This window comes from Anguilla rostrata, chromosome 8 (genome assembly GCF_018555375.3).
Source record: "Anguilla rostrata isolate EN2019 chromosome 8, ASM1855537v3, whole genome shotgun sequence".
Classification (NCBI taxonomy): Eukaryota; Metazoa; Chordata; class Actinopteri; order Anguilliformes; family Anguillidae; genus Anguilla; species Anguilla rostrata.
Window position 1 is genome coordinate 16,929,518 of NC_057940.1, and position 26,042 is coordinate 16,955,559.

The 26,042-nt window shown below is 44.7% G+C and overlaps 1 protein-coding gene across 4 annotated transcripts in view; it reads left to right on the forward strand.

Annotated features, from left to right (window-relative positions):
* Positions 1-26,042, forward strand: part of LOC135260964 (lethal(3)malignant brain tumor-like protein 4) — a 60,812-nt gene that overhangs the window by 30,961 nt on the left and 3,809 nt on the right. For 3 of the 4 annotated variants that reach the window (XM_064346732.1, XM_064346731.1, XM_064346733.1), the window contains exons 17-18: positions 583-656; positions 21,937-22,106. In XM_064346732.1, coding sequence (XP_064202802.1) covers positions 583-656; positions 21,937-22,106 — 244 coding nt within the window. Of the gene's footprint in view, positions 1-582; positions 657-13,410; positions 14,068-21,936; positions 22,107-26,042 lie in introns of those variants that run through there. The other variant, XM_064346734.1, reaches the window with a different exon arrangement.

Genomic DNA, 26,042 nt, shown 5'->3' on the forward strand with positions numbered 1-26,042 from the left:
TTTCACAAGCAACCGCTTGTAAAGCATTCAGTTAGACATACAAATTAATCCAGGAAGCCTTAAGAGGCTGAGACTGTGAAATAATTCTTAGACCTGCCTTTCTGGCCTATAAAACCTATAGTCAGGTAAAAGCAATGTGGCATAAATTTTAGCTGGTCACTCAGTTGTCACTTCAAATCAGTGAAATGGCAAAGGAAGCGGGGTTGGAAGAGCAGAGACCGGCTCTCACTGTGTATAAAGGCACAGCATGATGTCCAACCAAATTCATTCTTCCTTCTGGTGGTATTGTCATCGGTTCCTTTTAAATGCTGGACTTCAGGAAACATCTGGCTGTGCGCAGGCTGCCAGTAAGACACCAGGATTGCTGACACATTACAGTACATCCCACTCTTTGATATGGGGATCTACTGAACATTAAGACTGATTCTATTGATTGGGCCTCGTCTGCAGAGAATGTGTTCTGTATAATGTACTGCCAACACTCCTTTTCCTGATTCTGTCTGCTGCTGAGATTTATGTCCACTTGACAAGATAACTACTCTGTGTCATTTTCTTCTGCCTTTCTGTCTCGTCTCTGTGTAGGCAAGCGGAGTCAGCGAAACGTCTGGAAATCGAGGAGGAGGAGGAGGATACTGACATGCAGAGTTTGCTCAGAGGTAACCAGCTTTACAGCTTCTACTTCGCGTGTTTGTTTTGTTTGCATTGCTGCAGTCTCTCTGAACCAAATCCAGCCCTACGGGTTGGAGTTATATGCCAGTATTTCTGTATTATTTGGATGTTTGTGTGGAGCTGGAAACTTCAAGGTTGTGGATGTTTCCCAAAACAGTTTTGTCCTGTGAGGAATTTAGGTCCTTTGTTACAATTTTGTTATGATTTGCCTAAAATTGAAACAATGGAAAAAATTCCACACAAAGAGTCTTGTTTACCACATTTGCAATTTTGAACACTGAGAGAGTTGATCCTTCGAGAAATGGTATTATTGTCATTTTCACCCATTTCCTGTGAATGCGTTTTTGCATCTTCACCCTGAGATTTTGACTGACAGGTGCTGTTTTTGTCTGAAAGAATTGTTGTCACTGGGGTGCATGGCTATCTTTGTTACTGTTCAGCCATGGACCAGAGAGATGGCATTTGGCTAATTTAAATATTAATATTATAAAGCATGAGCATTGTCAATTTAAATTGCAAACCTTGTTCTGTTTTGCAGCCAAGCCTGGAGTATAAACTGGAATTTTTGAAGGCTTTGAATAGCATTGTGTGTAAAGTGTGCCACTTTGACGCTACAGTATGTGAGAGCTTTCCTGCTCCACTGGGTCTAGCGCAGGTGTTCTGGGAACTTTTTTCAGAGCTCTTATTGACCCCAGATTAGTGGAAAAACTTGTTGTCAACAGTTAATGTAAAATGAGCAGTTTTAACAGCCGTAAATATTCTCAGCTACAGCCGTGCTGTGGCCATGACTCAGTGCCGCTCGGCCGCTCACACTTCTGTATCAGCCTTATGGTGATCTGAGCAGTGCAGTGCTTACCGTGGGTATGATACACACTGAGCTTACTGTCCTCATAGCTGCACCGGGGTTGCCGTTTATGCTATGCCTTATGCAAAATCCTGTTAGACAGAGGGGCTGCCTTTCAGGATACTTAAACGTAATGGACTTTGCTGTCTGTGACTGTAAACTTGTCTGAGGACACCAACTGAGTGGCATTTTTTCCAGCACTGTAATAATTAAAGAACAGCTCTGTGCCACTTCCATTTGCCTTAGTAAAGTAGCCTACTTTATGAGAAAATGTTTACTAGGGAACGTATATGATTGGATGCCTTAGGCAGTTTGATTCTATCTGAGTTTGCGCCTGTTAACAGGAGCAGAAAGAAAGTCGGTTTTAGATTTTTTTTTGTTCTGTTTCTTGTGTCGTACTTTGAGAAATGGAGCCCACTCGCTCACCCTTTAGGACCACGCACGTTTGTTAGCGGTTCATTCAAGCGACAAGCTAATTTTAGCTCCGTACCAAGAAGGCTGTCCTCCGTCTGCTAAGATGAAAACAGAGAGAAAGAAAGTGGGTGAGAGAGATAGCAGAAGAGGAGCGGTATGAAGGCGTGTGAGAAGGAAAGCGGGGGTGGTGGGGGTGGAGAGGAGAGCGAAGGAGGGAGAGACGTATTACCGGCATCCTTGAAGAATTTATTTTTACAGTTGAGTTACTCCTTGTACTATGCATATATATATATAATTATATATATATATATATATATATATTTACAGTGAGCTCCATAATATTTGGGACAATGACATGTTTTTTATTTGACTCTACTGTACAAATTCCTTGCTTTTATTAAGGAGTGCTTTAATAGATTTTGCTTTCACAATGCAGAAGCTAGCGCCACTTTTTGTACATAGCCTCCCATTTCAGGGTTCCATAATGTTTGGTACAAATCGCAGGTGTTTCTGATTAGTCAGGTGTGCCCAATTGCTTCCTTAGTGCACGTATTAGAGAGCTTTCAGTATCGAGTCTATTCTTTAGATTCTAGTCTTTTGATTGCCTTTGGAGTCTGTTTGTTAGCATAAGGGCCACAGTTGTGCCAGTGTAAGTTAAGGTAGCCATTATAAGTCTGAGAAATATGGAAAAAAACATCCGGAGACATAAGCCAAACCGTAGGCTTACCAAAATCGGTGAGTTCAGTAATTGCAAAGAGCCCTTTCGGCTAAAGAAGAACTCTACAGATTATGACTGAAGAATTCTCACCATAATAAAGAGACACAGATCAGAAACACTCTTCAGTTGGCAGCTGTGGATGCGTCAGTGATGCTGTCTGCAGAAGACTTAACAAACAGAACTATGGAGGCTAAAAGATGCAAACCAATAGATAGCTGCAAAAACAGGATGATGTCACTGCTGATAACAGCAGCAGAATGAATAGGACAGGTGTTTGCGGGCTTTTCTTCATTATGGTGAGAATTCTTTGGTGAGAATGCCCTTAAATGAAAACTGAGAATGTGCACCACATGTGAATTGCTTGATTACAGATCTGGAATTGTGAAGTACAGAGCCAAATCAAAATTAAAATATGTCTTTGTCCAAAACATTATGGAGCTCATTGTATATATAACATACATATATAAATGTATGATAGGTATACATTAAAAATACACTACATGGCCAAAAGTATGTAGACACCTGAAATTCAACATCCAAATTTATGGGCATCAATATGGAATTGGTCCACCCTTTGCTGCTATAACAGCCTCCATTTTGTTTACTGCATGAGGCGAATGACAGCTTTAATTGCCAATGAGACCAACTGCAGTGATGTGAATGGCCAGAGTGGGTAGCTGTCCAGTGTTATTCTACACATATTGTCACTCAGGCCTGTCCTCATCTCAGGATTGGCCTTTATGCAAGAGCGGCAGAGACAGGCATGGATCCACCGATCAGTTACTTCCCTCTGTTGGCAATACGAGCAGTTTGTTATGAATGTAGTGGTGGCTTTGCTTTTCTCAGTTTTGATGAAACTGTCAGAAATTGTCAGCATACTGTTGTAATCTTTGCTGGAACGTTCATGTCTGAGATGCAATTCACTGGAATGTGCGCACTGCATACAGAAATGTCTCCATACCAATGTCTTGTGAGAAGGAAAATGGTTCAGGAATTATGAATTATAAATAGCCTGAGATGTTGAAAACACAAGATTTCATGGATGCTCAGTCACTCAATGACTGGAAACATCCATGTCGGATTTACAGATCTGACCTGTGGAATAAGATGGTTCAATGAGCAAAGCCCTGCTAATGGGCATCAGCAGGCTTCGTATGGATTTACTGTCCGGTTCTATGATTCTATGTGTATATTAGCCGTCTACATGCCATTTTGATTTCCATTTCCGATGGATCCACTACATGAATATGCTGTCGGAAAGCAGGCATATGTTTCTAAACCCAGACATTATTTCCTCCACCCACAGATAGCGTGACACTGCTACCAGGATCAAACAGCATCATGAATATTCATCAGCGATCTGTTGGTAGACAGTCTTTCTTCCTGGCGCTGAATCACCGGCGCTGCATCTCGTGTTCGCCTGACTGCCACTGTCAGCCAGGAACGGCGCATTCTGAAACACAGAGCTCAGATATCGTTTATCCCCAAGCCCGTGGACTGGGCCGTGGAAGACAGTCCAACTTCCTGATTGCTTCTGGTTCAAAGCACCATGTATTCCGCTCAACCTCTTAGAGTGATTCCTGTAGTGAATATCGATTTTTGAACTTGCTTTGATCACGATGACGACTGCGATTTGGGGTACTATGGTAACAACAGCCCTAATATGCTTGTTGCCATAGCAGCCAAAAGGAGCTTTTTTTTCTTCTTGCCGGTTGGGGCGGTAACCAGTGTAAAACAACATGGCTTACCTTCCAGAAAGGGACTTGACGCCTTTGTCTGTTGCTATGGATGCAAATTAGGGTTGTTGGTTTGATGCGATCATAGAGACTGTGTCAAGCTCTCTCACTGGGGAAATGACACTAGATTAAAGTGTCTCTGTGTCACACATAGAGCTACAAGAATGTAGTCCAGAACTATGGAGCTAAGACAGTGTGGAAGTACGTTTCCCACAGAAGCGTTGTATTCACTGACCAGTATTCTTTTATGCTGGTATTCATGTTCATATTGTTAGAGCTGCTCCAGTTTACGTTGTGAATTATCCAGGAGCTTTCAGTCGGTGCATAGGCTGTGTCTGTCAGGCATGAAGTGTATGTGTCCAACATCGTGACTGTGCAGTGCAGGTGATGGACTGAGGAGTGAGGAAAGGCATCGGTTGGCAGCACGTGTGCTTGTCTGCGTTTGCCCAGAGTAGCAGAGGATGCACAGCTGCATTAATGAGATGGTCAAACGTAACATTACAAATTAGAAGAACAGGAAATACATTTTTCTAAAAAGAATATAAAAAGCAGTTTTCCAGTGCTGTCTTCGCCGCATTGAGGATCTGCGACCAAGACTCCTGAACAGGAGCCAGAAGGTTACAGGGTCAGATCACAGGTGGGACAGCCTACACCTTAGTAAGGGACTCAACCTAAACTGGTTCTATGAATCAGGAAGAATGGTAGAGGATGCCACATAAAATTCAGTCAACACTGAGGTAGATTGGGACCTCTGCTGAACAGATGCTAACTGGGCATAAGAATCAATTGAGTTATACTACTGAATAAACTTGCTACACTGTAAAATTTTCAGCGTTAAATCACCTCTTACAGAGTACATGGTTCCTATTGGACTCATAAGTACTCAGTTAGAGTTGAATTCACACAGGACATTTTACTGCACAGAAGTGGATACCTGTTTAATTTAGAGCACTATAGAAGGCAACTGGTAATTACATGCACTATTATAACACAGACTAAAACGGCAGTCAAAGCAGTAAGTAATGTCCCTCAGCCATAGACATGAGAAAATGTCCCTGTCAATAAAAAAAACATTAGACCCAAGAGGGAGATATTTCAGAACTTCATTCAAAGGGGGACAGAAGCTAGCATTAATTATAAGAGAGAGTGCATTATAATGAAATCTTCTTGCAGGGCAAAAGCAATCTTCTCCACGTTCTCTGGCTTTGCCAAAGAGAGCGTGAAGAACCCATGCAGAACGGAACCAAAAGTCCTTTATGTCTAAATGATGTGAAGCCAGGTCCCACTTTTATCAACAGCAACCATGCAGCAGCATGATTTTCCCATCTACCCATTGGAATTTCTCCTTACTTTCTTTCAGAAACCCTTTAGAGTCTGATTCATTCTAACCGCAAAGCGATTTGTCCTGAAGTTTTAGCAGCAGAATTTAGCAGGTTAGTATTTTTCATTATGCTGACTGCATTGTTTATTCATTCCAGCAGCTGCCAAAGTCACGAGTGACCATATGGCACATTGCAGAAAATGAAAGCATTAGTTGATCAGACTGATTAGAAGTCCTTGCATGTGCATATGAAAATGTATTCTTCACGACTTGGCTTTTTCTAATTTGACCTTAAGAGGAGCACTATGTCCCAAAATAGACAGTAAAGTGTCTAAAAAAGAAGTTACCCGTTTGGTATGAAGACCAGCATGCACAGGGGTTTCAGAACTGCAGTCTGAAATGATAAATGTTTAAAGGCGGAAAGGCATTGTGGTCGTATTGAATATGGGTCTTATTGTTCCTGCCATTGCTATGTTTATCAGGATGTCAGCCCCCCGGCTGGTCCAGCTGTTTATGAAGCTCTTCACATATTGAAAGGTGTCAGTTTCCTGTGCAGACTGAGTGAAGGTAACCACGCCTCCTCGAAGCTTTTGTATGCCCCGTGTACATCAGGCGATGAGCTAAGTGTTCCTATCTTCTTTGCTCAGTGTAAATTACATTCTATCATCTGATGTACTGAACATAGTCTTGTGTACATGAATCTGCTCTCAGCGAGATTAAATAGCCATAACAAAGCATGAAGATGAAATTGGCTCACATACTGGATCAAAACGCTGTCATGGCAACGACCCTCCCCCCCCAAAAAAACACAAAAACAAAGGAGACTTATGCAAGGAGAGATCACATGACCCAGGTCTCATTTTTGGAGGGCGTTCTGTGCACACACCACCTGCCCCTCCCATCTCCCTCCCAGGAACACCAGGTCCACCTGTCACTCAAGCTGGGAAACGCCCTTGAGGTCATGACCACACTGGTGATGCTGTCTCTGGAAGGTTTGGTTGCCACCTTCACACAGCTTGTTCAGGATGTATCATGTTGCAGCATACATCTGTACCTGAGAAAGATGGAAAAACACTGATATCAGAGCCCAGAATGCAGTTTTTATGTGTCGAGTGTTTAAAAGTTGCTTCGTGACTGTGTTGGTGTGAGAATCTGGCTTAGACTCCTTCCCAAGTGTTTTATAGTTTTCAGTAAAATCTTTGAAAATATGTTTTTGAAGTTCCAGCTTTTGTTAGTTTTTTTGCCTGCACTGTACAGCAGCGGGGACCATGGAGACAGAGAGGATGATCTTTGAAATGTTTTTGGTTTTTCTTCAGACAATTGCAGAAATGGTGGTCTAGGGCTCTGAAAGTACAGCCTTTAGCAAACTGACAGAAGGCTCACTTGTCAAAACAGTACAAAACACAGTATTTGTGCATAAATTAAATGAATAAATTATGTCAATTGAGGGTGTCTCTGATGGAAATTAGGAGATTTATTTGAAGCCTTTGTAGATGAAAGGTGTGGCTTAAAATGTTGCATAATCACTGATATTAGAATGTAATTCTGTTCAGCCCTCATTGACTTGTTGTTACCATAACAACACTCTTTGACTCCAGAATCCATCAACAGTGGGGCATATCTGTCACAATCGTCACAGTAGATGTTCCAGTGATTGATGTGTCTATATTTAGAAAACACAGGCATTGGTATCAGCCACCAGTCTTCTAGATTTTTCCTTAGTGCAGTACAATAGCATTATAGATGGTAAAATCGTTAAGAAATTATTATCCAGATAGTATTCAACAATTTACCACCAGCTACCATGTTTTAATATGATATACATCACTTCTGAAAAAAAATTGATATGCTAAAGAATATAAAGCAATATTTGAAATGGAGTGAGACACTCAAGTTTTCTGTATGACTGGAGTATAGGAAATATTTTGGATCTCTTAAACACTATAGGACCAGAAGTATTTGGACACTCCTTGTTTTTGGGCTGTTTGGTTCTGTGTTTTCACCTGAGCTGTATCCAGGGAGTACATCACCCTAATCTGAGCAGTGACTGTGCTGTACCCAGGGAGTACATCACCCTAATCTGAGCAGTGACTGTGCTGTACCCAGGAAGTACATCACCCTAATCTGAGCAGTAGCAGAACTGTACCCAGGGAATACATCACCCTAATCTGAGCAGTGACTGTGCTGTACCCAGGGAGTACATCACCCTAATCTGAGCAGTGACTGTGCTGTACCCAGGGAGTACATCACCCTAATCTGAGCAGTAGCAGAACTGTACCCAGGGAGTACATCACCCTAATCTGAGCAGTGACTGTGCTGTACCCAGGGAATACATCACCCTAATCTGAGCAGTGACTGTGCTGTACCCAGGGAGTACATCACCCTAATCTGAGCAGTGACTGTGCTGTACCCAGGGAGTACATCACCCTAATCTGAGCAGTGACTGTGCTGTACCCAGGGAGTACATCACCCTAATCTGAGCAGTGACTGTGCTGTACCCAGGGAGTACATCACCATAATCTGAGCACTGACTGTGCTATACCCAGGAAGTACATCACCCTAATCTGAGCAGTGACTGTGCTGTACCCAGGGAGTACATCACCCTAATCTGAGCAGTGACTGTGCTGTACCCAGGATACATCACCCTAATCTGAGCAGTGACTGGCTGTACCCAGGGAGTACATCACCCTAATCTGAGCAGTGACTGGCTGTACCCAGGAGTACATCACCCTAATCTGAGCAGTGACTGTGCTGACCAGGGAGTACATCACCTGGAATCGCGCAGGAGCTAGAGTGACTGTGGCTGTACCCAGGAGACATCACCCTAATCTGAGCAGTGACTGTGCTGTACCCAGGGAGTACATCACCATAATCTGAGCAGTGACTGTGCTGTACCCAGGGAGTACATCACCCTAATCTGAGCAGTGACTGTGCTGTACCCAGGGAGTACATCACCCTAATCTGAGCAGTGACTGTGCTGTACCCAGGGAGTACATCACCCTAATCTGAGCAGTGACTGTGCTGTACCCAGGGAGTACATCACCCTAATCTGAGCAGTGACTGAGCTGTACCCAGGAGTACATCACCCTAATCTGAGCAGTGGCAGAACTGTACCCAGGTAATACATCACCCTAATCTGAGCAGTGACTGAGCTGTACCCAGGGAGTACACCCTCCTAATCTGAGTAGTGATGGCCCTGTATGCAGGAGAACCAGCCAAAACACAGTCAGGATCTTGACTCTTGATTTGATTTGAATCTGCTGGAATCAGAGCGCAGGGCGTGAGGGAGTTTGACCCCAAAAGTCAAAAGAGAGCTGGTCTCCATGGAGACAGGATGCCTGGAGCGCAACAAGTGATGGGGGCAGGGCATTGTGGTGTCTCTATGGCGACCGCATCGTGCAGTACCTGCATGCGCTCCACATACCCAGGCAGTGACTGGAGTCTGTGATGGAGACCGTATACGTTCCCGTCAGTGATTCATGCGTTTTTCTAATTTGCTGCTGTTTGTCCCTCCGATCGCTGATTGGGAATCAGCTCTTGATTTGTTCTTACTAAGATAAACAGAAAGTCCCGTGTGCCCCTGATTAATGGCACTGACACTGTCATCAGGGGGGTTCTTGAGTCTAGCATTTAGTGGCCTCCACCTTGGCTTTGGAGCCCATGGAACAATCAGGTGACGGTTTCAGTGGGGTTAGCAGTCTGTCATTAATAACTTTGGCCTTTGTTTCCTGACCAAGGACATAAATCACACACGTTTCCTCAAAAGTGTGCAGCGGTACGCTGAAGATGGATGGGCTATGTCCTTCTTCTGTGGCCATGAACCTGTCACTCCAGGTAAAATGTAGTAGTCAGCTGGAGCACTAAAAATGATTATAATGAGTGGACTGTGCCATTTTTCAACCAAAGGGCTTTGCAATTTTATGCCAAAATCATTTACCCCAAGGTCTCTAGGGGCATGGCTTGCAGTCTTACAGTTGGAAAAATACAAATAGAGATATATAGAGGGCATTATGGTCAGGAATTAATACCTGGGAAGAGTAAAGGCATAATAAGAATGGTGATAATAGTCTGTCTCCCGTGCCTTTTGGGAGTACAAATACACTGTGAGTTTGAGAACGTACAAGGCATCCAAATATATCTAAAGATGTCTCTATAAAATGTGATGCTCACGTGTTCCTCAGGATTCATGTGGGCTAAACATGTCTTCTCCTTTATCATAAGATATTTCCCTGTCGGTGCAGCCATAAGGACAAAATGTACACCATGCAGAAGTCTTCATGGGACTTTTATCCATTGCTAAAATGTTTGTCCCAATCTGTCAAGGCACCAAATTGGACATGGTTAGAAGATTTCCCCATTCATCTTCCTGTTTTTGTTTGGGTGTGTTTGTTTTTGTTTGGGTGTGTCAGTGAGGACTTAATCAGTTTTAGGGAGTCACCTTCAGTTCTTGAAGGCGATTAGTCTGTCTGAGGAGCTGCATGCTCAGTACTGCTCAAGGCAAAGGGCATGGGCTTGGCAGTTCAGTGTGCAGTTTTAGATTGTAGAGCAAGCATAGTCATGTTTATTCATTTCAGTTGAAATGGACAGCATTGAAAAATATAATCGACCAAAGGCAGAAAGTAGAGTTTTGTTTGAAAGGATTGTTTAAAATGAGGTGTCGGCTTCATTGTCATGGATGCAAACTGCCCTCGTAGGTCTGGGGGATAATTACTTTGTTAATCTTTCAAATTCACTATTGACTGTCATTTTGATGAAGCTGTCCGCTTAATTAGCTTGCCGTGGTTGATTAGCTTCATTTGCATTTGAAAAATCCTGTCAGTTTGAAAATGTCAGAGATAAATGCGGCTTCTCTGGCGTTTCCTGCGGGTTCTGGAAAGTCTGTTGGTAAACATTAAAGCAATGATAGTGAGAATCATGTTTAAACATGAATCGTGTCATTGTCACCACAAAGAATTACATTTATTTAAACAACATGGCATTCAAGAGTTGTTCCTATCAACTAGTGCCCCCGTCAATCTTCAAACGGCATGCAAAACTTTATTGCTATAAAAACAGGGCTTACAGATATGTACAGTGTAGCTCTAGAATGTTTCTCTCATGATATGCCTGGTAGACCCATGAACATTTGTTTGGACTTTAGGTGATTTAATGATTCTACTATATGCACAGTATTAGTCACTATTGCACCACAAACTTCACTTACCTCTCAGTTTTCTCACTTTCAGCTTCACCTGAAAATTTAGTGAAGGCCAGGCTATTTCAACAGAAGTGCACCAGCTCTAAGCCTCTGCATTCTTGGGTAGCCATTTCAGTTACATTACAGGCATTTAGCAGACGCTCTTATCCAGAGCGACTTACACAATTATTTTGCATACCATTTACATTGCATCCATTTATATCAAACGGGAATCAAACTTGTGACCTTTAGGTTACAAGACCAGTTCTTTACCCGTTATACTACACTGCCACCCCAGTTGTCTTAAATGTGGACGATTGTGAGTACTAACTACCAGAGGGCTCATCATTCTGTACTGGCTGTAATGTAAAATATGTTATCATATGGGATTCTGCTGACACATTGCAGCTATTAAGCAGTAAAGAAATTGGCAAAAATAATTTATATATTTGGGTCAGGTGTTTGCACTGTATATGAAACACTGATGGTGGTCCTGTGACTAAATTGTTTGTCTGGAACTTCAGTACTTCATATTTTTCTGAGCATTGTGTTTAAAAAGAGAAGTTTTTGTGAATACATTTTTAGGCAGTACCTGTTTTTTTCCTGTTAGCTAGTGGGTTTCCTGCTCCCTGCATGGTTTGCCTGGTCCATGCCTTGTTATGTAGGTCTGTGTTGGAAACATGGCAGTGTCTAATGGACGCTCCCATGACCTGCACTCCTCTCTTTGTTTTCCCATCTGTCACAGACAACCACCTCCCCCCCCCCTCTTTCAAATAAAGAGTTTGGTTTCATTATTTCTGAAGCTGACCTTTCTCCTGAGCGACACTCTTTTTTTTCCCTTCAGATCACGAAAAAAAAGCAAGTCATTATTTTGTTCCTGAAGCTGAATAATTAATAGTCTTTTCAGTCCAGGTCTTGTGAGAACAAAGCCAGCTCCTTGGAGTCCTTCTCAGGGGCTGCCTGGTAATTGGATGCAGAGGCGGCAGTGCTGTATGACACCTGAGCAAGTCTGCCAAGCCAAACCCCATTCTGCAAAACTTCATGCTCTTACATAGATTTGCAGTTGTGCACTATAGCTTACCTTGAGGTGTCTTACCTACAGGTTTTTTTTCTGTGCTGTGATTGGCTGGTTACGCTTGTGCACTGGACCTGTGACGAGCGTGTGGATTTGGGGTGTGTCTATGGGTAGGTTCACAGTGCTGTTATAAATTGTGCCAAAGACGCCATCAACTGAAACAGAGTGTGAGCATCTTTTTAAAAAAAATTTTAGACTCACTGAAGAATTGCCTGTTGGTTTGGAAGGCATGTGATTCCATCATCTCTCTGTAGGGATTTAGGCTCCTGGAAACTCCCCAACCATCTTGTAATCTCTTAGGTTACTGTTCTAATTGATGCTTTTCCACATGAGGTCATTCCCTTGCAAGTGAGATTTTTACACTTGGGAGATTGCATAAGATTACATAGTCCGTACTGTAGATTACAACACATTTATTTTTAAAATGAGCTTTCACTGCTTGTCCTAGTTTTGTCTATATTAAGAGGATGTATAAATCTTTAGCATGTATTAAATATTCATGAAAGGATCTTTTGCCAGGAGGCCAGAATGGTTCTGCTTATTATCAATTTGAACCCATTCTCGCAGACGGGGAAAAATGTAGTTAACATGGGCAGGCCAGGTCGAGTGTTTTTGCATGTTGTGTGTACATGTCACACACGTTTAGTATTGCGCTGTAGCGATGACACAAACCTTTGCCTGTACCAGCTGGTGCTAAGAAACATTGATTTGTTTCAACTCTACAAGTGACAAATGAGTCACCTTCATTTTTCATCATACACAACCTCCCAGGGGCAGTATTAATTAAAGTGGTCACTAACTGTGAGTTAGAAAATCCTTACTGGCCAGAAAGGAATTCAATGCACATGACTAATGCCCTTCTAAAACTGCTCTGAGCAGTGGTTGTGTTGTGTATGTGGCCACATTTTTCAGCTTGATACATGCTTTTTTCCAATCCACTGTGCAGACTAGTGCGAGTTCTCTGTCCAGTTTTTTTTTTTTTTTTTACATTGAATACCAGGGCATTTGCTGTGGTCTAAGAACACCTGCTTAGCTCGCATTTAGGTATCATAACTAGCTGACTGGTTATGTTGCAGTTTATACTTCAGATACACACTTGCGCTGACTGGATAAGGGCGCCATGTTGTTTGATGAGTTGAGTGTGTTTTATTTGCGCTCTGCGGCATTTGTCATCCACAGTGTAATTTTGTTAGGCTTTCTTAGTCGCCTTGGGCATCCGCCAGCGAAATGAATCATATCCAAAAACAGGAAGGCGGCAGCATCAGGAATTCCATGGGTGCTGAGAGGTGCGGGTGCACGCTGGCGCTGCCTTCTCTTCTGAACATCCTCGCTCTCTGGGGCATCCTGCCTCTCGGCTATTTTCAGACTCCTTTCAGTAGGCGGACCCGCCGGAGCCCAAATAAACGTCAGTATTTTTGGCGGTTTGCGCGGTCTGTTGATAAGTGTGTTTTTCCCAGCGGGGGCCTGCCTGGCTGGGCATCGCTGAGAGAGGAGTCCAGCTCCTGCAGTCTCTCACATCCGCTGTGTCCTGGGCTGCCCCCAGAAGCACCTGAGGGATATCTGTCTGGCCATCAGTGCCGAGCACCTGCTGCATTATGGGCCGTGTACCCCCTGATGACCAGGCCCTGAGAATGAAGGCTCTCTGCAGTGCAAGCCGTCCAGCTTCCTTAGGGTGACCTCTCTGTCCTGACGATTCCCAGAATAAAGATGTGCGCTGTTGGCTTTTTGTGCTGTTATATATTATATTTCATATTCCCCTCAAGTTCCCTCTGTCCTCTGTTTATTATTTAACCCGGCCTTTAATGTTTGATTGTTCAATTTAATGTCTCTTTTAATTCCTGTTCGTATTTGATGTAATAATTTCCGCTGGGTCACCTTTATTGCTGATGGTGTGCACAGGGTGACTGGTTATTACAGGTTGTGATTTGCTATTGATTTCCTTTTTCATTTCTTGAAGATTATAGTGCCTCATTTTGCTGTCTGCCATCCTGTCTTGTCTTCGCCCTCACCTGACTCTCTGTACAACTGCCGTTTTGTTCATGGATCCTGTTTAAAAATCGAATGGCACCCAAAATAAATGTGTCCTGACTACCTCTCAGGAAAACTCAATAGGTTTTCTGCAGCTGCTGTTATTTTAAGATGTGTGTTCATTGGGGATTCATTATCACATGTTTATCATATATGCATTATATGCATATCTCCTCTCTCACATAATTCTTCCCTTTTGTCTCTCCTTCCTCCAGTGACTCATGCAGGGGCACAGCGAGGGTGAATGGTGCCCCCGGTATTTTTGTGCGGTGATGCAGTGTCGCTGTTGCCTTGGTGACCGCAGGTGCCCAGGTGGCGCGGTGCGGTCTTGTCTGGGTGGCGCGCCTCGTCGCACGGCTCCCTCGTCCCCGTGGAGGACAGGACGCCCTGCGGCACGCCTTCCCATTATCCTCTGAGCCTAACTGAATTAGCAGTGACAGTTCTCCCTACCACTTGACTCACTGAGGCTTCCCGCAGTGTTCCGTCACATCGTAGGTCTGACCAGGGGATTGGGTGTCCCGCTTAGGGCTGAGTTATATTTATTTTATGAGCAGACTGCCTTATCCCTGGGCACTTTGATTGCTCACATTACTGTTGCTTATTCATTTAATAGCTGTCCAGCTTAATGCTTACAGAAGCCCTTCAGTATAAGGGCTTGGATCAGGTGTGCAAATTGAGTGCCCCCATCTGGGAAGATGGGCTCCAAAAATGTACCGTCCCTCTGCTGTCCAGAGTCCAGGGCTGGGCAGAGGTGTGGGAGAAGGGTGCCGAAGGCCACCCGCGCAATCTGTGGGGGCCAGCTGGCTCTCGTTCCGCCTGGCCAGGCTAGTGGGACGGGACGGTGAGCTACGGCGTAGCCATGACGACCCTCACTGCCTGACTGGCTGACCTTCGGTACAGTACTACATCACATGGCCTGCCTGTTATGAGTAATGGCCATATGTCCTGACCCATGGAAGGTCAGCTGCTCAGTCAGTCGACTCAAAGGGATGGATTGTGGGTAATGGCCCTGTGACAGACATCCTGTTTGGTGGTGTACGTGTTCATCATAAACACTTTGTGCCACTGAAATCAAGGCTTTCCTGCGTACCGTCTACTGCCAGTCTTTTAATATGTTTATTACTACTAAAGCACGTAATATTCAGAGTGATATTCTGTTTTATATTACAGTCTTTGCGCAGTATATTAATTACCCGAGTGGGCTGGTGTTTTTTGCCTTTAAGGGAATGAAACGTCATATGGAATCTTTTGAACCCTGTGCGCAGCGGTGACTCATTGTGTTGCCCTTAAGATGCAGAACGTTTGAGCCGTAATGGATTCTCCTTTTGTCTTTTCCTCTGCACCGCTGCACCGTTTGATTCATATTTAAAAGACAGATTGGGGGGGAAGCGTTCGCTGATCCGACTTGAAAGGGGGCGCCGCGCTTTGCAAATGTGACGACTGAAATCTTCATTTCCCCGCGCTCCTGGGGGACGGCCTCATGCAGATGAGGCGCCGTTATTTATGGCGCCCCTGAGGTGCCGCGGGATTTCGGCTGAGCTCAGAGAGAATCCCTCCACGCTTGCCGCTGATGGGATTATAGTGGCGGTCCGCGGCGGTGGCTTCTGCCGGCAGGGCCCGGCTCTAGTTTGAAGCACGATGCGGCTGTCCTGGCGTCGGTTTAAGTGACAGGCTGAACTCCGGGGGGGGCATTACTCAGACCCCCTGAAGAGACAGATTCACTGTTGGAATTTGATCTGATTGCGGATCATCCTCCTTGTATTATAATGTCACGTTATGCGCTCTTATTGAAAGAGCAGTCGGTCGTTGTTGGATGTCTATATACATAATGTACTGTCGGGTAAATGTGTGAAAAATATAGGCGCTCTTTTCATTTTCTTTTTTTTGGTGTATAACCCCTTCTCTCAGTGTGGTGAAGTATACCTACCCCAACTGGTGTAAAAATAAAATGTAAACAGATGACAATGCTGGTAAAGATGAAGTGGACCATCTTATTGCAGCTAAATGGAGACGAGCCAGCTTGTTTCCCCTGACCTGCTGCTTCTGCTTGGTGCCGCGGGGCTCTTCATGTCAGGCGTATATAACTTTGGCTTCTGAGCAGCTGTAAGGAGGCATCCATGTGGAGAACTGGAAGGTGTTTGGGGTTGATAAATGTACTGCAGAAGAGCCTGTGGCCATTTTAGAGCCTACAGGCCACACACAGTACTGCAAAAATCTGTGACTATTGTACACCCTACGAGCAAGTACTGCAGGAGAGCTAATACTGCTTTCATGTCATATGGGAGTTACTGAAATTGCCACACCTTCTGACTGGGAAAACCCATTTATATCAACCTCCGAGCTGCAATTCCAAAAATAATAATAGGCAATATGGGAACTTCCTGACGGCTTTGATATCTTCGACCTTGCGGTAAAAAAAAAAAAACACAGAAATGTGTGAATGCAGCAAGAAACATGGCTTCCATGACTAACTTAACAACAGTTCCAGTTAAGAGAAATCATAGTTAGGGGCCGAGCACCAATGGTGTGAAAGCATTGTAATTGTTGGAAATTTTACAGTTTCTGCCGTGGGAGTCTGTGGCTGCCCTTAGAACTACTTGGTGGATTTTTGTGACATTTTGCACATTGAGTCACCATATTGGATTTTCAACCATTTTGAATTTATTGGAGAACAATTTTGTATTTTGAGTATTACATCTAACAGTTATTAAAAGATAGCTGTGTTCAAATGATATGGCCACAATTCACCAATGAATTTGGTGGCAAAGGTGCCATAATGGAAGAGCCTTTTTGGCTATTCGCCTCAAACTTGGTACACATGCTTATCATGAGGCCCAGCTGGAGGAGAGATTTCTCTCTCTCTGACACCAGTTGATTGCCCCTAAAGTGCCTCACAGTAATTAACAGAAACCTAAGAGAAATCCTGTTTTTTCATCATATTAATTGTTATTTGAGGGAAATTAATGATGACATTACGCTGCAAAAACATTATGGCAGATTTTTTAAGATAGAAGATAACAGTCATCAATCACACTTATTTTTCATCCATTCACATTGCTAATCACATACTACAAAATCTCCAGTTAATAGAACCTACGGATAAGCATGCACAGAATAATACTGAGTGATTAGAAACTGGCAGGCAGTTTATCCCTGCAACACATTGAGTACTTTGTTAGCATTTTCATTCGTGGATTAGTGAATTGTTTTCAACTTTATGTTTATTGCACATTTGTTTCAGTGATGAAATGATTAAATTCAATCGGTGAAGTGATGAAGAGGAGAAATGAAAACAGTAGAAAGAGAGGGGTCTTGTGTTGCAGCTATTTGTGCTGCCAGTGTAATGGTTGGTTAGATTGTGAGGAGCAGCCCCAGCCACTGCGTCACAGTGGAGCTAAATTAAACAGCGAAATGCCCGTTTTTCCACAGCGCTATTTTTCGCGCCGAAGACCGCAAGGCACCCGATGTCATGCCCGAGGACGCGTCTTCCGGCGTGACGTAGAAACGGACTCAGATTCCGCTAATTCCGCTGCGCTTTCCCCGCAGAGAGCGGAGAGCGGCATGTTTTCCGCGATTTTGCTTTGTGCTTTCTGTGCCATGGCCGTTAGCCCGGGTCGAGATGAAGTAAACAGACGCAGGAACGAGGCAGAGAGCGCGGTCCCCGCGGCGATCCTCTGGGAGAAACAGCGCTCGTCCCGCTGCTTCAGGCCTTCGCTAAAACCTTCGTGATGAGCATATTTGCGGGAAGCCAAAAAAGGCACAGTGGTATTTTTAACTTTTGCATTGTCCCACGGTAAAGTTCTATCTTAGTACAGAAACAGACGTCATCTGCGAGGCTAAAGTTCTTTAATGCCCAGATCAGGAATTCACTAATTGCATTGCACAAATGTAAACAAAAGTGTAAACCTTCAACAGGACTGCATCGAATGAATATCCAATTGTAAACTCAAATTTAGACCTTTAGTCAGTCTAGCTGCAATGTGCCGATAATAGGCATTTGAAGTGTTGCGTTTTCAGTTAATTTCAGTGGCATTCCACTTGCCCCCAACTATGTGCCCATATTCCCATCAGTGTTGCCAGATTTGAAAACTGTAAACCCACCAAATCAGAGATTTACATCCTTTTTTCAAAACAAAAAAAAATACTGTAGCACAATTAGATACATATAACTCGTATAAGTTATACTTAATTTCTCCTAATGAACGTGAACTTGCTTATTATGCAAGATTGGTGACAGAAAACACTTGCACGCATGCCTGCTTGCACACAAAAAGAAAGATCAGTTTCAGAATCTTAGGAACATAGGCTGCCCATTTTTAGCCCATTTAAAGTTCTCAAACGGTGTAGCCTAAAGCAAAGACACGACAGTCAACACCTAGTCTTTGCTTTCAGTAATAGGCCGTCATCTTTTTCGTGCACAGTATAATGCAATAAAAAACACTGCAGTCTATAGAGTAAAGTCTAGAGATAGCCACCAACCTGATGACAAATGCACCTGGTAATTGACAGGCTTCAGGTACAGTAACAACCAGGGAAAAGGTAGAGGCGGAACACACTGCACCTGCGCCAATGACTGTGAATGATTAGCTGAAAGAGGAAGAGTTTTAAAAACTGCAGAATATAACAAAAAATAGCCCAAATTAAGCTGCCCAAAGCCATCTTTTTCCCACACAATGACATAAAAATAGCCCAGTTTGGTGGGAATCCACCCATTCTGGCAAAACTGATTCCTATCACCATGAATAACAAGAACCCAACCTCTTCCTCCCATCAGACCGGTTCATTCTACATTTCCTGTGCTGGGGAATATATGAATTTCCCTGCCCTTTCTCTCTCCCCCACTTGGACTCTCCTGTTTGAGAGTCAGAGTCACTCACCAGTAACATTTGAGTGAGATGCTTGGATATGTCCCGAGGGCTTAGTAGCACTGTTTGGCTGATATTTTCTAGAATGCCGGATTTATTTCTGTAGCATTTCAACGCCGGAAATGTCAGTTGATTCATTTGAAAGGGTCTCAGCCAGCCTGTTTCCGCACCAATGCACATGATTTGACGTGGTCTGTCCTGCATCACTGAGTGTACTGTATCTTTGTGCATAAAGTATTGCCAATTTGTCACCATTACTGGTATTTTTGAACGCTCTGTTTCACACTAATAGACAATAACAGGTCAGGGATCACATTTCTCTTTTTTTTGGGGTTTCCTAGACATACACATATGGTGCAGTAAGGTCAGCTCCAGTGTGAAATGTGCAGATGCTCTTACTGTCTGGTTCTGTAGCGCTGCGTGCCGTAATTGTGTTTTCCACATTACCAGCTCACACTCTTTCCTCCCTTAAGACCTGGCCTGAATTATCAAAAGATGGCTGATCAAAGCGCCTGGATCTCATGCTGCTGTTAGAGCTTCCCTACTGTTAGCAGCACATAGGCTGGGCAGAAGAACAATAGCCCTGGTCATACCGACCGCTCTTTTTATAGAGAGCTGCGGAAACAGATGGACGAATTTAAAACACTCGACTTGCTTGTTGAATGAGCTACACAACACTGTTTACTTGATGCCCTCAAAGCCCATCACCACATCCAAGCCTCCAGAATACATTCTGAGCTACAGAAAATGCCTCACGTTATCCTCTGGTAGGTTAAAAGCAGTGTGCTATTTCTTCAGTTTGTAAGCAGCATGAATGTATGAGCTAAACTCTCCCAATAAAACTACTAATTAGGTAAAATGCATAATTAATACAGCATATTTAAGAGTTTAAGTGAACTGAAAGCCAAGGCTATAAGCAGTTATTTTTTATGGATGTATGTGTGTTTTGTGTAGTGTGCATGATGTTTGTTGCCAAAATGAATTGCGATTCATTCATTTGAAGCCTGTTAAGAAAAATTGATCAGAGTCTGAAATTAAACACTTCGTGAGACTTGTCGGTGTAGAATCAGTGAAATCTTTTATGCCGCGGAAGTTCAGTGAGGTAATTGAACTTCTGAAATGGAGATGTAGATGCCAAAGGCCTGTTATCAAATCAGAACTAATGTTTACAGCCATTTCCCGTCCTCTGACAGCTTTCTTCCCCTTTGTGTGAGCACTGATTCGTGTCGTACTGCCTCTCTGCCTGAATGTCGCGGCTGTTCTGTGAAGCGAGCTGTGTTAAATGAAATGTGATTGACTGGCCGAGTGTCATCATTATTCAGGGGTGGCTTGCATGTTCTCCGAAAATTAAACATCAGCAGAGCTCTAAACCGTAATTATCCTGTAACACGACCCCATGTGGGGCAGAATTATTCATCATCTCTGAGGAGAGCTTGATTCTGGCAGCCATGGGGAAACGCTAGTCCTCAGCCAATCAGACTCTTCTAACACACCACAGACAGCGGTGATTTTTCTCTAAAATGCCCAGAGTGCAGTGCTACTGCCTGCTGTAACATTTACTGTTACACTGAGAGCACGGGTGCAGCTGGTCATCTCTGCTTTCAGGTTAAATTAAGCCTATGCTGTCTACAGCAGCACATCGAGAGCATTATTTCCTATGTACGCCTAAGATAATTACAGATTTGCCTTGTTATAATTTAATAGTTTTAAGTCATCAATTTGAGCATCTGTCATTATTGTGTATTTGTAAAAGATCTGTAATTTTATAATGTGTGCTGATAGGAGCGTGCAAGACACCTTTTATCTGAAAAGGGGTACCCAGTTGAAGTAGTTGGGGAGTGATTTTGACCAGCGGTGATGGAGTGGGGACTAAAGACACAAACGCTTTGGCGGGAATCGGGTCACACCTGCTTCTGCACCCCGGGACAGGAGCTCACCTGTCACCCGCTTGCCCTGCAGAGGAACGCCCGGAGAAAGCCCCTCTGTGCGCCACCGTTCTGGGCGCCGCCGCCTCTCTCCTAATTACGCCTGAGATTCATGACGGTGACCCACAAAACAGAGCGCCGCCGCCGCCGCCCTCCGCGGGGTCCCCCCCCCGGCGCATCTCCGGCGCCCTGCTTCCTTCTCCACTCTGTCACGCGCCTCATTATCGCCGTGGCGTTTTGAGCCCGAGCTCCGGGGACGGGATCGGTGGGAGACGGCCTGATGACTTTCCCCCGAGTCCCACCTCAAACACGCATTAATCTTCCTCTCCGTCCCGCGCATGCTAAACCGCGCCGGTGCCGCTCGTTAGCGCCGTCAGGTGATTTTCAATCAAGCCGCATTAATCCCAGAAGCCATCCGGTCCCGCGCCCGCAGTCGTGAATCACTGTGAGTTCTGTCGCGCTCCACATCGATCACTGATAAGAGCTGAGGAAGCTGCAACACTGGTGTATGGTTATTTCTCTACTGCGTTTTGTTTATTGGAGAAAACCTAACACTCTTATTTTAGGCCACACCAAGCTTACTTGCTGCTGATCTACTAATGAGAGCTCATTAACACCCAAGGAGTGGTGAAATGGTCACGCTGGAAGTGGCTAATCTCAACTGTGCGTCAGCAGCCATTTGCCAGGAAACTCTCACACCAGCTCTGTCCTTCCCTACTGTTAACCCTTAACTGCACTACCTCATCAACTCTCACACCAGCTCTGTCCTTCCCTACTGTTAACCCTTAACTGCACTACCAAATCAACTCTAACACCAGCTCTGTCCTTCCCTACTCCCTACCTCAACTTACCCGTCCTTCCATGTACCCTTAACCTGCTAATCCTCTACCAGTCGTTTCCCCAGTGCTGAACATTGTGCCTCCTACATGTGTTTTCTGATTTGTGGCCATGGTGGCTGAAAGACTGTAAGGAATTGGTTGAAGAAATACTTTCACTTGTATATTTCTGTCAGCACTACAACTAATTTTTTTTCACAATGATCCAGGTGATGACTAACACGGTCGCTAGACTAAACACAGGAAACACAGTCTCCACCCCCACTGGCCCAGGTGGAGGTGCTGTGCACCTGCGTCTGACCGCTGCACTGTGTGCTCCTCTCCTGCAGGGGACGATGTGGACAGCTTGGAGCGAGCGCTGCACCAGTCGGTCTTCCTGTCGGCCGCGCCCGCCGGGCCGGGCTGCGAGCTGACCCTGTGCTGGGAGCAGCACTGTAAGCTCCTGCCGGGCGTGGCACGGGAGACGGCCAGCCGCGTGGCGCACTGGACCGTGGAGGAGGTGAGTGAGGGAGGGAGGGGGGCGGCCCCTGCTTTCCTCTGGGGCCTTATCTGAATGGGTCCATTACCCTTGGAGACAGCAGCTGAATTTCTTTAGAAAAATATCTGTCACTCTACTGTCTGCACCAAGAATATCTGTGAGCCTCATCCAAGGATTCTGACTGTCATTTGGCTGCCTACCTGAGAGTAACTAGGAAAATCATCTAGATTCTGTGCAGGAAATGTATCTACTTTTCTGTTTGTACTGATACTATCCCACTGCAATGAGTAAGTCAGCTTTTGTCCGAGGTGGGACATAGAAACTGAAGCACCGGGGTGCTGCAGTCTGAAACAGGATTTTAGGGGTTAACATCATCAGAGGAAGAGAGCCGTCTGTCACCTGACAGTCAGGCCACGCCTCAGTCTTTCAGGCCCTGGGAGAGAGAGCTTGCCGCCCGATGCTCGGTAAACAGTGCTGTGTTCGGGCCCTGGCCTTCCCTCCGTCTGGCTCTGTTATCTCCCCGTTGCTGTTGCACCGTTGGGAGGGAGGGAGTGAAGTGGAAATCCCGCTATCATCGGTGACCAGGTGTGCAGGGTGTTTACAGCAGACTCAAAGCAGCAGTGACTGTATTATAACGATGATGGCTATGGATATGATTGGTTGGTCAGATGGAGGTTTATTCTTCTTGCTTGCTGTTTTCATATTAATAATTGATACAGCTGTAAAGTAGTCTGAAGGGTACATCAGGCCCTATCCAGGATTTTATCTTTCAGTCATCTGGACATAAGTCCAACCTCCTTTATAGACAGTGTCAGCTCATCGTCAACGTGGGACTTTAGTTGTGTATTAAAAACTGAACACTATTTTTGTGCAAGTGTTAAAATGAGGAAAAGCTATGGTTAACGGAAGATGAATGAAGTCATTTTGAACACACTGATGCCAGATTACTTGCCTGATTAACTGAAGAAGCATACATCTATGAAGGCAGACTTATATCTGGACAGTCATAAATGGGAGGGCACTGTATCAGTTTCAAACACTAGCTGCCATACTGATCCAAGCTTTACTGCTTTTCCAGGGTAGAGGTAGTGAAATACAGACCATTGCCAATTAGGATGAAGGTGGCTTTGCCAAACAAAGCTGACAGATCCATCACAGACATCAAAAAGAGAACTTTCCCGCCCTTATAACTGACAAGGACAGACACGCAGGGAGCAAACAGACACCTTTGAGCTCCCAGTTTACTGAGCTCATAGCCCTGTAGTACTGCAATCTCCCAGTTTACTGAGCTCATAGCCCTGTAGTACTGCAGTCTCCCAGTTTACTGAGCTCATAGCCCTGTAGTAGTGCCATCTCCCAGTTTACTGAGCTCATAGCCCTGTAGTAGTGCCATCTCCCAGTTTACTGAGCTCATAGCCCTGTAGTAGTGCCATCTCCCAGTTTACTGAGCTCTGTAACACTGTAATCTCCCTGTTTACTGAGCTCTGTAACACTGCAATCTCCCAGTTTACTGAGTTTCTGTAGTATGCATCTCCCGTTTACTGAGCTCTTAGTACCTGTAATCTCCCGTTTACTGTCATGCCCTGTAGTAGTGCCATCTCCCAGTTTACTGAGCTCTGTAGCCCTGTAGTAGTGCCATCTCCCAGTTTACTGAGCTCTGTAGCTCTGTAATCTCCCTGTTTACTGAGCTCTGTAGTAATCTCCCTGTTTACTGAGCTCTGTAGTACTGTAATCTCCCTGTTTACTGAGCTCTGTAACACTGCAATCTCCCTGTTTACTGAGCTCTGTAATACTGTAATCTCCCTGTTTACTGAGCTCTGTAGCACTGCAATCTCCCTGTTTACTGAGCTCTGTAGTAGTACTCCCGTTACTGAGCTCTGTAACACTGCAATCTCCCTGTTTACTGAGCTCTGTAACACTGCAATCTCCCTGTTTACTGAGCTCTGTAGCTCTGTAATCTCCCAGTTTACTGAGCTCTGTAGCACTGCAATCTCCCAGTTTACTGAGCTCTGTAACACTGTAATCTCCCAGTTTACTGAGCTCTGTAGCACTGCAATCTCCCAGTTTACTGAGCTCTGTAGCACTGCAATCTCCCAGTTTACTGAGCTCAGAGCTCTTGTTGCTTTGTCCCTGCACAGCAGACACTTACAGAAGGGGAGAGGATGGAAGACTGAGAGCAGTTATTGCTCTGCTGTTGCTTTTCATTAAAACAAATGTTTCGGGGATCTGACTTCTGAACCCGTGTCTGATTGTTGGGCTGGTGAGAGTAGGCATTCCGCTCGCGGACTGGGGGGTTCAATACCCCTCTCCTGGCACGTTGTGGTACCTCACTTAGCACTATAAGACAGGAACATCTCAAACCCTGAAGCAAAGCAAACAAGATCCCCAGAGATTTAACCCCACAAACTAGAAAGCAATACAAGAGGATGAGGTCTTCTTGGTCAAGATTATTTTCTCCACACAGTTCCATCTGTGATCTATTTGAAAGTAGGAATTCTCTTTTTGGAGAGGGTTCTTTTGATACTGCTCCTAAATTAATATGAATTGTCCCTTTTTTGAGGTGGACTTGTTGGTGAATATGAAGCGCTTGTTTTGGCCATCTGTGTGGTTTAATGATGCAGCTGAGCTTTACAAGGAGGAGGTTACAGGTTCAGATCTTAATTGGGGGCTGTTAAGTACCTTAAGTGAGGTATTGACTCACAAATACCTCTGCATATCTAGTGATATCAGTGGATATTTGCAGAAAATGGAAAATGTTGTGGAAAATGTATGTGAAAGCTAATTCCCTTGAACAACTTAGAACCAAAACAACAATATAGAACAGGAATTTAACATAGAACCTTAACAGGTTGTATATAAAATGTGAAAAGTGAAAACTGCATGGTCAGAAGGACAGAGATCAGCAGGGTAATGGGAAAGCATCCTGCTGATGCAGTCTGGTGCTGGTACCACCATCCTGGTGTTCCACAATAATGAAAACGGCATCAGATTGAAAATGGCAATCATCGGAATAATTAAAATTATGCTGTGCGCATATCTATTGGCCGATATTTTTTCACACGGCCCCGGGCTCTCCTGCACATATTTAAATGTGCTTTCCCATAAATTTACGACGTCAAATGGCTTTTGACTTGGGGCTCCACAGCGCCTGTTTAATTAAAGCGGAAGAAGTGGCTCTTTTGAGGTCGGCCCTCCACCAGAGGAGCCAGTCTGGCGTGTCTGTGTTCAGCTCCTGTGTGTCCAATTATACCGCCTTCTGTGTCCATGGCGATGGTGTGGTTCTGGGCTGTTTCAGTGAGCCTCACCCAGAGGCCATGCGAGGAGCCCTGTGGGGTCTCTGTGATGTCCCAGCTGTGGCGGTTGCTGCCGTTGCTGTTCTCTGGCTGTGGAAATCCTCTGTGGTTTTTCGCGTACAGTTCATGGGACCCGTGTGGCTTCCTGTCTGCGCTGTCAGAGCCACACGCTCGTTTAAAAACACAGTGCTGAACTTCTCAGCCAGGCGAGAGCTGAGGGCGTTACCGCCGTTGGAGTGCAAAAAGGATGCTTCGCCCCGCACAGCTGTAGAGGCCTTTTCCAGCGATGCCTTTATTAGCTGCAGTAATGAATATGGCGGTGACGGCGATAGCGGCTTGAGCAATAGCCGTGTGAACAATAGTTGTGTGACCGATAGCTGCGTGAGCAATAGCAACAAGTGATATTAGTGCAAGCGATAGCCACGCGAGCGATAACAGCGTGAGTGATAGCGGCGTCAGTGAAGGCAGTGTAAGCGATAGGCACGCGAGTGATAACAGTGTAAGTGATAGCAATGTGTGCGATAGAAAAGTAAGCAATAGCCGCGTGAGCAATGGCAGCCTGGGTGAAAGCAGTGTGAGTTATAATGGTTTGAGCGATAGCGGTGTGTGAGCGATAGCGGTCTTATCGATAGCGCCGTGAGCGATAGCAGCAATCATTGTCGCT